The sequence below is a fragment of the Mustela erminea genome, chromosome 6 (assembly GCF_009829155.1).
Source record: "Mustela erminea isolate mMusErm1 chromosome 6, mMusErm1.Pri, whole genome shotgun sequence".
Taxonomy (NCBI): Eukaryota; Metazoa; Chordata; class Mammalia; order Carnivora; family Mustelidae; genus Mustela; species Mustela erminea.
The window spans coordinates 45,898,306-45,910,761 of NC_045619.1; the positions used below are offsets into that span (position 1 = coordinate 45,898,306).

General features: G+C 42.4%; 1 protein-coding gene and 1 long non-coding RNA gene across 4 annotated transcripts in view; one reads left to right on the top strand and one right to left on the bottom strand.

Annotated features, from left to right (window-relative positions):
• LGR5 (leucine rich repeat containing G protein-coupled receptor 5) overlaps positions 1-12,456 on the bottom strand; it is a 124,388-nt gene that overhangs the window by 22,288 nt on the left and 89,644 nt on the right. For both annotated transcript variants that reach the window (XM_032347029.1, XM_032347028.1), the window contains exons 5-6: positions 3,481-3,696; positions 1,554-1,625 (exon numbers count right to left, since the gene is read on the bottom strand). In XM_032347029.1, the coding sequence (XP_032202920.1) occupies positions 1,554-1,625; positions 3,481-3,696 (288 nt within the window). The remainder of the gene's footprint in view (positions 1-1,553; positions 1,626-3,480; positions 3,697-12,456) is intronic.
• LOC116593140 lies at positions 62-9,856 on the top strand. 2 transcript variants are annotated; one of them, XR_004286771.1, is made up of 3 exons: positions 62-242; positions 807-906; positions 9,495-9,856. It is a non-coding gene; the product is annotated as an uncharacterized LOC116593140 (long non-coding RNA). The 2 variants fall into 2 exon arrangements; XR_004286770.1 differs by lacking the exon at positions 9,495-9,856 and adding an exon at positions 4,758-5,083.

Consider the following 12,456-nt stretch of genomic DNA (forward strand, 5'->3'; position numbering starts at 1 on the left):
GGAAAAAAAGAAAGGAAGAAAGACTGTTTGCGGAAATACCCTTCAAAGCCAATACTGTTCTTTGTTCCTCTTGTGTTGGAAAGGACTGGAAGGTGCTTTCCGTTACTAAGATCTCAAGCCCAGCCCTGTGTAGATAAGGGAGAAGTTCTAATTCTTCCAAGCACCTCATAAGAATGCTTTGCCTCTGCCATTAAGTTGACTTCAAAGTTCTGCCTGGAGAAATTCGTCTTTGGCATCTCCTCGTAAGTATGATGCCTCCCTTCTCTGAGGAAACCCAGAGTGACTTAAGTAATCCGGGAAGGAGAGCTGGGAGCGCTTACTGACCTGAGCCACCAGCCACAGACAGCAGGTCAGGAAATCCTCACACCCAGACCTGATTAGAAGCTAAACAGTACAAATGCTAAGCTCCAGGTGCAAAGGCGTAATGGAGCTCCAAGGCCATAGGAGAGGTGGTCTTTGGTCTCTCCTTCTGTAGAGCCACCCCTGCAGATTCAGTGGCCCTGCGTGGCTTACTGTACTTAAGTATTAAAAATATGGGGGTGAGGGGGGCCCAGCAGGAACCAGCACCTCTCCTCCAGAACACTCAGGACCCCCACTGCCTGTCACCTCACCCTCAGTCTACCCCTCTCTCTCATCAGGGGCAGTGAAGAGTGGCTCCTCCCCTGAAAGGGCTGGGGCCTGGTCAGGGGGCGGGTGGGGAGTGGGGATGGTGGTGGTGATGGTGCCGAGAACGTGAGAACTCTTCTCTTCGTGGCTCTGGGAAAGGCTCTAGGCAGTCAGCTGGCTGGACTCGATTTTTATTATAGGTACCAGTTCAGACCTGAGCTTTTGACCTATTTTTTTGGAAGTCATGTGTGCTGGTAAACACGGATTTCAGAGTCAAACTAGAGAAGAAGCAAATCTCAGGTATGGTTCTCCTGTTGGTAAAATAACTTCAACCCGACTAGGGCTTACAGCGGGATGGTGATGGTTGCTCTCATAGAATGGGTGTAGGAGTAACTGAAACCACGTACGCCGAATGGACCAGTATTTAGATAAACATATACCCAGTAAATGGTAACTATTATTACTTTTTAGTTTTTTGAATCACTTTGTTGTTTGCTAATGGGATGCCTGTTCATCTCAGATTGGAGAGTGTAGCATTTGCCTGGTCTGTATCCTCTCAATGGGCGGGGGAGGGGGGCGGGGGGCAGCAGACTAGACTCATGAATAGTGAGCCTGAGTGACAGATTAGAATTGATCCCTGACACAGAGTACACATTCCTAAGCAAACAGTTGCTGCTCAGTAGAGAACATCTCATTTAGCTTATAATGATTTTAATTTACCACTCTTGTTAGATTAAAATAAAAATCTCAGTTTTATTAGCTTGCGTGTGTGTGTGTGTGTGTGTGTGTGTGTGTGTGTGTTTAAGATAAAGCCACTGTAAATATCTGTTTAAAGCTCAGGCAATTAACCAAACCAAACAGCAAGTTTGACTTTAAGGCTATTTTGATTCCTTCAGAATACTCATGAAAACACTGAAAAAAGGGAAACAAATAAAAGGTCAACTCACAAAGTCTCTAGGCTGTGGAGCCCATCAAAGCATTTCTTTCCCAGGGAGTGAATTCTATTGTTATGGAGATGCCTGCAGGAGAACATTACAGACACAGTCACGAAGGCACGCTGCTCCTGGAAACTTAGGCACAGCATTCTAATTGCTTAAATCCAAAGAAACTTAGAGAAAAGAATGCACTAATTGTATATAAGAAATGTTTTGTTTAACTCCCCCCCCCCCCCCCCAGTGCTAACTGATCCATCCGCTCTTACCATAGATGGTCCTATACTATAGAATTGAATAGGCAGAGACGGGTTTTACTTTTTGGGTTTGAGATATCCGGGAGTGTATCATAATACGGGCAATGTGACTGATAAAAGTAAATTCAGGTTGTTAACCTGGCTTTCTGATGTAGGGGGTTAAGCAGAGATTCTGGTCATCAGTGACCAATGAAGGATGGAGGGAAGGTCCTAGTGAACTACACATATTTTCTATTAAAGCTGCTGCCTTACAATGGCTCCGTTCCCAGGGCGGGACCACAGGTTTACAGGCAACCACAATTTTAGCCACAGAGAACAGTGATCAGATTTTTTTGGCTGCCCCAGGAGATTCGTTATCTTGACGTAGTATTAACGAGTATAATTATCCTCTGTGGCTGAATGGTAGGTCAGTTAAGTCCAGGCCCATGGGAACAGCTGTGCACATAACTGAACACTGGACCAAGTCCCAAGGGATTTTTGGAAAAGGGCCGTAAGGGGAAGACGGTGAAGACGAACAGGTGGCTCTCCGTCAATCCGTTCCCTCAGGTGGAGGAAAAATTAATGCACACACCAGCTTCCGGTGGGTCAGTGGCACCCTCTTTGTACCTGTGAGTCAGTACAGGAATTTGTCAATATCACCCGAAACTTCTTATTCTTTAGACTAAGTTTTGTGGGTCTCTTCGAAGATTTTAATTAATCAATTAATTAATTAATTAATTTTATTTGAGAGCGCATGAGAGTGAGTGATGGGGGAGAAGAGGGGCAAGGAGAAGAGGGGTGGGGGGGAAAGAATCTCAAGCAGACTCTGTACAGAGCACTGAGTGCCGAGCCGGGCCTGGGGCTTGATCCCACAACCCTGAGATCACGACCTGAGCTGAAACCAAGAGGTGGCCGCCCCACCCACGGAGCCACCCCGGCACTGCAATGAAGGTGTTTATTCTGATGAATCTACGTTGGTTTCATGGGAGATCTTGGTGACATTTATTGATGATCTTGTACATGCTGCCCATGGGGGGAAGAAGCCTTCCTCTGAGTTCCTCTGCAAACTGACCTTCCAGCCTTTCAAGCAGGGTTTCTCTTCCTTTATCCGCCTTGGTTGACTGTTATATTATACACGTGGGGCACAGAGCTACAGCCTTAAAGGAGACTGATTATGTTTCAAATTATTACTTGAGAATCATTTTGGTTTACTTCAAATAATGAAATCTCGACCCATTGGGAAAAAAGCCACACGAATGCACAGGTCCCGCCTGGTCAATGGTTTGTCCTTACTTCTCCTCCCTCGGTAGGGGTTCAAAAAAAATTTATTCAATAGTAAGAAGGGCATATTTCAATTTGACCTGAATTATAAATTATTACCAGAAATAAGGAATTTTTATTCTCTGGACTTCATCCAAATTTATTTATTTGAGTTACTGGACTAACTTTGTATAGCCTGGCGATTGCCTAAAAAATAACATGCGGGCGTCCCTGAGACAGAGGCCATAGTTTATCTTGAAGTGCCTCTCAGTGCTTGGCACTTAGCAGGTGCTTGCTGAACGTGGCTGAATTCTACATTCGTGAGTCATTTGGGGGAGAAGTCCAGGGGGTTTTCCTCTCTGAAAATGTCCCCATTCAAGGCTTGAAGAGCCAGCCCTTGTAGCAAGTATAAAAAGAGAGATAGAAAGAAAATCAATAAAACTTACAGAACTACCAAGCTGGAGAGGTTTCCAAAGGCATAGTCTGGTATGTGGTGTATTTTGTTCAGGGCCAGGGTCATGGCCTGCAGCGCCGATAAACTTCTGAAGGCCTGGACAGGGATTTCTGTCAAGGCATTGTCGTCCAGCCACAAGTGCCTCAGGGAGTGCAGGCCGCTGAAACAGCTCGGGGGAACGTAGCTGATGTGGTTGGCATCCAGACGCCTGGGGAAGCAAACAAGCAAGGATGGTAAAGGGGGCAAAGCCCCAGTAGAAGATCAGCCTTGCAGGAAAACTCTCAGTGTATTGATGAGCAGGAGGGAAACAGGGCTCAGGGCCCTCAGGATGCCCAAGGCATCTGGAACATTCTGTTCTCCTGAGAGGTTTTCCTCACTTGTGAGTTGAACCATGGCTTCTTAGGTCCAGTTAGCCATTAAAATTCCACGGAGCTATGATTCCCTTCCAGGCTTGTGGGTAACACGCCTCCATGCACAGAAGTGGCCTCCCCGGAGGTCTGAAGCCTCAGTGTGATGATATTCAGTTTTCCTGACACCCTTTTTCTTCCCCCTCACCCCAAGCCAAATACATGCTTTTGCTTTCTTTTTCTTTTTTTTTTTTTTTTTAAAGATTTTATTTATTTATTTATTTATTTATTTATTTGAGAGAGGGGTGGAGAGAGAAAGCACAAGCAGGGGGAGGGGCAGAGGGAGAGGGACAAGCAGTCATCCCCCGCAGAGCCCCCATCGCCCACCGAGGTCTGAATCAGTCACGGGGCTCCAATCCAGGACCCTGAGATCATGACCCGAAGGCAGACACTTAGCCGACTGAGCCACCCAGGTGCCCCCCACTGCCCCATGCTTTCTCTGGACTGTTCTGAACCTAAAAAACCTACTATTCTACTAATTGGCTCCCTGAGCTCTGGGAAAAGATCTTCTTGGTGTTTGAAAGGAACTGAGTCATTTTTAAAGGCTGTTCGAGATCCGCCTCAGGGAGAGGAGAGGCAGCCCCTCCCCTTTTCTCAGTCCAGTGCAGATAGAAAGCCTAAAAACTGCCAGCTTTCTTGCTCATCCAACCATTTGCATTGGGCAGATAATTTGTTTTCCCTAACATTTTAAACAAATAATTAGAATCAGCAGTGTTCCCAGCCTTTGCTCCATAGATGTATGTGTGTGTGTGTGTGTGTGTGTGTGTGTGTGTGTGTATGTACATATATATTTTCTCTTTTTTTTTAAAGTGTGGTAATACATCTAAATGTAGGTGTGGGTAATGAGCTGTTGCAATTTCAGAGCCAGCAGAGGGAGTGCAGTGCATTTATGTTGCCCCTGTCCAACAGAAGCAGCAGCTGCAGTGAGGATGCTTGAACTTCTCTTAGTGGAAACTGCAATTTTCTGTAAGGTGCGTAAATGACCAGAACCACCAGCAGCCAGCTATACTTCCAATGGCCCTCGCTCACTTTTCCAATCAGTTCTCAAGGCTCGGGCATTTGTTTGCGTTTTCAAAGCTAGGATTAAAAAAAGAAAGAAGAGTTGCGTTTTAAGCGTCCATGTATTAGGAAGGATTAGAAAATCACGAGTGGATTTTGAAAAATGTTTTAGAAAGCACTGAAGACTAAACAGATCCAGGAAGTACACCAGGGTCATGGAATAATCCCTTTCCAAGCAAATTTAAACAATTTAGAAATAGACTTCTCTGTGGCAGGGAGCTGATCTCCTTGGAAAGCAGCTTCCTCACTTTTGGTCACAGTATGTCACTTCACCTGTTCCTTGGCTCCTGTTTCTATTGACCGAATGGGGACAAGTGACGCCTTCAAGGCCCCAGACCAGACCAGATTTTGATAATAACTGAGATAAAGTCACCTGGAATGAACTTTAAGAGTTCGGTGTCAGAGCCCACTCACAACTAAATTTTTATGTGGGGGCGCCTGGGTGGCTCAGTGGGTTAAGTGTCTGCCTTCTGCTCAGGTCATGATCTCAGAGTCCTGGGATCGAGTCCACACTGGTTCCTTGCTCAGGGGGAGCCTGCCTCGCCCTCTCTTTCTGCCCCTCCCCCTGCTTGTGGGCTCGCTCTCTCTCTGACAAATAAATAAAATATTAAAAAAACAAAAACAGTTTTCTGGTTAAGATAAAGAAAATTAAAAAAAAAAATTCCAGTAAGGCGATGATGATTGTAGGCAGTAGAAACACAGATTCCAAATATCTCAAGGTTTCATCAATAAACAGAACTGGAAATGTTTAAGAAAACTCAGGACTACCTCTTCCCCCTTGTTCTGGTGACAAAATGCTTGGCCCAGGTTCCAATAAGGTATAACTTTATCAGGGGTGAGGAAGTGATGGTTTTCCTCTGACTGGAAGTGAAGTATGTATGTAAACTCTCCTTAATGACCGCACTGATTAAAGAATGAAGACTTTATTTAAATAATACAAACTTCCCCGTTTTCGGTGACAGATTATCTGATTATTGCCAGTTGCTTACGTAATAACAAGTGGCTTCTAAGAGTCCTGAAGGTGACTCATCTTAAGTTGGGTACACGTGTTGGGGTAGATTTACAATAAAGGCTCTCTCAGCCCTGAGTGGGAGGCTTGTCCTGTTCTCTACTTAAGTTCCTGCTGATGTCACTGCTGGGTGTTGAAGTGACCTTGGTCTCAGTTTTCAATGTTAATAAACCCATTTCTCAGGATAAATGAATGTATGAAAAAAGTAATTTATTATTTATGATTTTGGAATCATTTTTTTTCCCCTAGGAAAGAAGAATGATATCCACACTGTAATCTTAGGGCAAGTCACTGTCTGAAATGAAATGAGTAAGACAGGGCACTTCAGCCCAGTTCTATCACTTCCTGTCCTGATACACCCAGTCCCCACAGTCAGGTATCCTGAGCGCAGCACTAAAATGTGTCTTTGCCTCAGTAGTTCCTTTATCTAAGAAGCTCCCGATAAACTGTAATTCTTCTTAAATGCAGTATTCTTCAGTCCATGTCCACCTGCCTCAATGGTCCAAACCTAATTCAGAGAGCAGTATATTGTTCACACTCAGAGGCATTATCTGATTTATTCCTAACAGAAGATCGGAAGGCAACACCGGAGTATGGAGTTAATTACCCAGCCACTCATACAGGTGGTTCCCACAGAACAAGGTTAAGACTGTGGACAAAGCAGCTGGCAGGGGACAAGTTGTGCCTATTCAGTGGGTAAACAAAGAGCTCATATTATGTCAATCCGGTCCTTTGGGGCAGCTGGGCATTTTCTATTCATATGCTTGGAAAACGCAATGTTTAAGTAGGGGTGTGTAAGAAAAACATCACTACAGAGTACACCAAAGACAAAGAAAAGTGCGGGTCTAGAATATTATCAGGAACAACAACAAAAAAACTCGGTTATAGGGCTCCACTTTTTAAGGGTTTCTTTGTTATCATTTCTTTTCCATGCCAAGTCACAAAGGGTGTAAGGGTGTGTGTGTGTGTGTGTGTGTGTGTGTGTGTGTGTGTGTGTGTATGTAGGCAGTTTAGAATCTGAATCAGTGCAGACATCTGGGATGAGAAATCTCAGGTCCAAAACTCAGTATACAGTAGCTGTGTGACTATAACCAAGTCAACAGACGTCAGACTTCCCACCTGTAAAATGGGAGTAACACCTATTTTATAAGCTTGCTTTACAACTAAAGGAATGAATACAACCAATTATAAATCATGTTCATGATTTTACATCATTATTACTTGAGGCTGGTTAACAGTTTGTATTCTTTTTTTGACCATGGAAACCATTCAGGGCGGGGAAAAAAAAGAAGTAACCTCAAACTGCCTGAGTCAAAACTTGGTTAAAAGGAGTACTGTGTTGTCGGTCAATTTTGGTTCTGAAAAATGCTACTTCTTTCATCCCTCACAACAGAAATAACTAAGAGGTGTCTGCAATTAGACTGACTAGAAGTCACCCTTTCAGCCGCCAGCATCACAACTACATGCGTGTGCGGGTATGCGTGTCTGTAATCCAAAGGCAAAGGAGAAGCAGTGACATGGAATAGACAGCACATTCTTAGAGACAATTCTTACCGGTAATCTTGGCATTTAAGTATCTAACCTAATATCACAGACGTAGCACAAAGCCTAAGCACTGTTAGCGGCAGCAAAATAAAGCACTAACAATAGGAGAGGCCCCCTCATCTTTTAGACAAATAAAACCTCTTAATTATGATCTTGAAGAGTTCTGAAAAGTAATTACTATATGGGACATGGCACCCATCTTTTTTTTTAATTTTTAAAAAATTTTTTCTTATTTTTTATAATCATATATTTTTATCCCCAGGGGTACAGGTCTGTGAATCGCCAGGTTTACACACTTCACAGCACTCACCATAGCACATACCCTCCCCAATGTCCATAACCCCACCCCCCTTCTTCCAATCCCCCTCCCCCCAGCAACCCTCAGTTTGTTTTGTGAGATTAAGAGTCACTTATGGTTTGTCTCCCTCCCAATCCCATCTTGTTTCATTTATTCTTCTCCTACCCCCTTAACCCTCCATGTTGCATCTCCACTTCCTCATATCAGGGAGATCATATGATAGTTGTCTTTCTCCGATTGACTTATTTCGCTAAGCATGATACCCTCTAGTTCCATGCATGTCGTTGCAAATGGCAAGATTTCATTTCTTTTGATGGCTGCATAGTATTCCATTGTGTATATATACTACATCTTCTTTATCCATTCATCTGTTGATGGACATCTAGGTTCTTTCCATAGTTTGGCTATTGTGGACATTGCTGCTATAAACACTTAGGTGCACGTGCCCCTTTGGATCACTACGTTTGTATCTTTAGGGTAAATACCCAGTAGTGCAATTGCTGGGTCATAGGGTAGTTCTATTATGAGGAAACTCCATGCTCATGGCACCCATCTTATATTCCTTCTGTTACTTGTAATTTATAGCAAACTGATAGATATAGGCTTTACCCTACTTTCTAAATCTTACAACCACTTACGTCATGAACATAGGGTAACTGGAAAGTGCACTGAATTAGAAAAATCAAGACACATTCTGAGATTTGGAGGCACACGGATTAATTTCTCTGAGGGTCTGTTTTCATATCTGTAAAGCAGAATCGTAACAGGTCACAGAATTACTATGGGAATTAAATAAGAAAACATATATGCAATGTTTTGTAAATAGTAAAGCACTCTACAAGTGATAGCTGTTATTACTTGAGAAAAACTCTCACATTTAGGAAGTGATATCACTCCCCCTCCCCAACAAAAGTTTCTTTCATTTTCCCTGAAGTTTATTAACGCTTGGCAATTTCAAACCTCTCTAATGGAGATTGACATTTTTTGAGGGGGACATAGGGGCTGACAGGACTGCTGATTTTCTACGCACTGAAATCCTTCATATGGAAGTTCAGTAGCTACCCTACATGTTTTGATTAGAGTCCTGGGAAGCCTCCCATCACCGAGAAAAGAAACAGCCACATATTTTGGGGGTTAGGCCAACAAAGGTCCAAAAAGGCCCCAAAGGCTAACATGGTTGAGGAAAACTGTGACATCACTTGGTGCAAGAAGAGAATTCTCATCAAGTAGGAGTCTGGGCAGTGTTACCTAGAGGACTACCAATGATGAGAAATGGTGCTGTCATGACTTTGGGGCATATGTTGGCATAATTCCCTCTCTGGAGGGAGGGCTTGAGGTTGGAGAACTCCATAATGACCAAAGGGATTCTATGGCACAAACTGCTTGGCCAGTGGGACCATCCCTCATGGACCTGGGGATGTCTCTCCTCACCACTGGGAACTTGTCAGGGCCAGGCAGGTCACCCTGAAAGGCTTTAGGACTTTTGAGTCCAAGATAAGCATCTAGAGTCTGGATAATTGCGCTCAGATCTCTGGGTTATCTCCCTATGAGTCATGTCCCATTCTCCTCCAAATCATCTTCAAAATCTGCATCCAATTGTTTCTCTGGGGTGGGGGGTTGTACAACCTCCTGACTGGGTATCCTGATAATCTAACAGATAATCTAATTAGATAATCTAACTAATCTAGCTGTGCTCTAGAAAGATCTCTCTGAGAGCAACACTCAGGAGGACTGGTGGGAAAGTAAGTGACCCGGGCAGTCGCAGTCAGCAGGGTGAGAAAAGACGAGAGCCTGAGAGAAGCGTGGAGATGGACAGGAAGGCTCGACACAAGGATCACTAAATAAGTGGGTCCAACAGACTGCAGTGACTTGTCAGCTGTGGCCACAGGGGGAGGCAAGGAACCTACGGTGGTGACTCCATTTTCCATCCTGGGCAAATGGGGACTGGGTTGAATGTTACCTGATATTCTGTAAACTAAAAACAAAATAAAACTGCATGTTCACTGTGCCTGCAGTTCTACGATATCAGTGTGTCCCATGTGACGAAGACTGAGAAGGTAACAGACCAAAAAAAAAAAAAAAAAATCAATCTTTTCTGTCAGGCAATGGTGAAACAAAATACACAAAAAGCAAACTTAGAAAGCTCACTTTCTTATCTCTAAGGATCCTTCCATAATGTCTTCATGTATAAAAGCTTAATTTTATAAGTTTCCTCTTTTAAAAGCATTATTTTGCCAATCTCTTCCATACTCTTAAAAGGAATTTTTGATTTAAAAGTGGCATGATTGCAGGGATTAGAGAAGCTATGAGATCATTCTTGCTATTGTTTTTCCAGAAAAAGGCCCTTTACATATATCTCTTATATGATACCTTGCCAATGTATCACACAGACTTGTATCTTTGTTTGAGAATGTCTTTGATAAGCCATTAACTACAAGGAAGAAAGCGTTAGTCAAAAGATAAGCCATAGATCTTGGCCAATTCCATATCTCAGATGACTATACTGATGTCAATTATTAACATAGATGACTTGAGGGGAAAAAAAAGTCAAAGGTGTGAAGAATGTTGCAGCTGCAGGTATGATACAGTTTATGGGGATTCTTTCAATAAACAGGATTATGAAGCATAGCATTTTCATTACTGTCATTTCTATTTTATATTTGGATGAACATTTTCTTTTTTTATTAAAAAAATTTTTTTTTTTTTAAAGATTTTATTTATTTTTCAGAGACAGAGGGAGAGAGCACCAGCGAGCACAGGCAGACAGAGAGGCAGGCAGAGGCAGAGGGAGAAGCAGGCTCCCTGCCGAGCAAGGAGCCCGATGTGGGACTCGATCCCAGGACCCTGGGATCATGACCTGAGCCGAAGGCAGCTGCTTAACCAACTGAGCCACCCAGGCGTCCCTGGATGAACATTTTCTTTATAAGTGTTAAAGAAATGGCCAACTCACTTGTACATACATTTGCATGTCTTATAAGACCATTTCGAACAAATCATGAATAGTCAGAAGAGCATAATTATTTAGTTCATTTTTAAAACTTTAAAAAATGAAAGCATTTTCAATTATTATCCTGCTTTGACTATGAAATGAAACCCACATACTTCCAAGCTTCTATGTAATACAATTTGACGATGTATCTGAAGCATTTGTTATGGTGAAATTTTAATGCATGGAAATTTCATTGCAGGAGAACCAGAGGATCACTGGAAATCAAATTCGTCAGATCATTATAATAATACTATTGGGATAGACTTTTTCTATATGAACTCTCATAGATTGGATTCATGTTGATTTATATGAATTCTTAATAATCACGAGTCATTTTTATTGTTATTACTGTTATTTAATATTTATGGAGTGACCACAATGTGGGATTCTACCTTTTAATCAAACTTCCCCTCCATATCTTTGGAAGACATGAAGCGTAAGAGTTCACAGAAGCAGCATGATTGTTTATATGAGAATTTCTGCTTCTACCTTTCTGTTCTCCATCTTATTCATTGGTAAACTTAATTTAAACCAGGAAGAAAAATTATTGCTTTAAACTTACCTATGAAAAGGTAAAAACGTTTTCTCATCTCTGCAGTGTGGGGAGACATGAAGTCTATAGGCTCACCAACAGTAATCTAGAACCTAGTCAGCTGGCTTGACCAATGGCTACATGAACCAAACCTGTATCTCTCCAGCATCTTTGGAGAGTGCGAGACTTCAATCAGAAATATATTTTAAAATCAATTTACACGATGTTGCTCAGTTTCTCAGAGGTCATTGCTGCTGTGAATTTTGTAACAGGGAGAGGAGTCATGAGTAATACAAGCATTGACTTCCTCAGTTCCATTTTTCTCCACAGAAAACAAAGACTTTTTTTTTGGTCAAGGGCACCATTTGTCTCCCAGGTACCATCAGGGGTTGAAATCTGGGGGTCATTTTTTGAATCTTCCATAGGCTTCAGGCCAATCATTCATCAAGTCCTCTCGATTTATCTTTATCTTCCACACTCTCCACTTCCACTGTCTAGTTAAGTCTCTTATCTCTTAACACCTGCATTACTGCAACAGTCTCTGAGCTGGTCCTTTTGCCTTTGATCTCTTATCTCTTCAATTAATCCTGTAGACTGCTGCCAGATTAGTCTCCCTCAGACTGTGCTCTATGTCATTCCCCTGTTAGGAATCCATGGTTCTGCTACATTACCGTCCCTTCAAGCCCAAACCTCCCATCTGATTTCAAAGCTTACCATCCACCTTATCTAGCCACAGTTTTCTCTTATTTCTCTGTCCCGGTCAAGTTGTCCCTTTTTAGCTCCCTCCCACGGTACTCCTGGGCCATCTCCTACTTCCTGCCAGTCTGAATCTCATCAACCCTACAATACTTACCATTATGGTTCTTCCCTGAAACCTACTCCTTTTTTTTTTTTTAATTATTATTGCAGTAGAGTTGATCTTTATATTAGTTTCAGGTATATGACATAGTGATTCAACAGTTCTACACATTACTCAATGCTTACCATGGTAAGTTGTAGTCACGGCACCACATTATTACAATATTTCTGACTACATTCCCTATACTGTACTTTTCACTTCTGTCATTTATTTATTTAAAAAAATTTTTAAAAAGATTTTATTTATTTATTTGACAGACAGATAACAGGT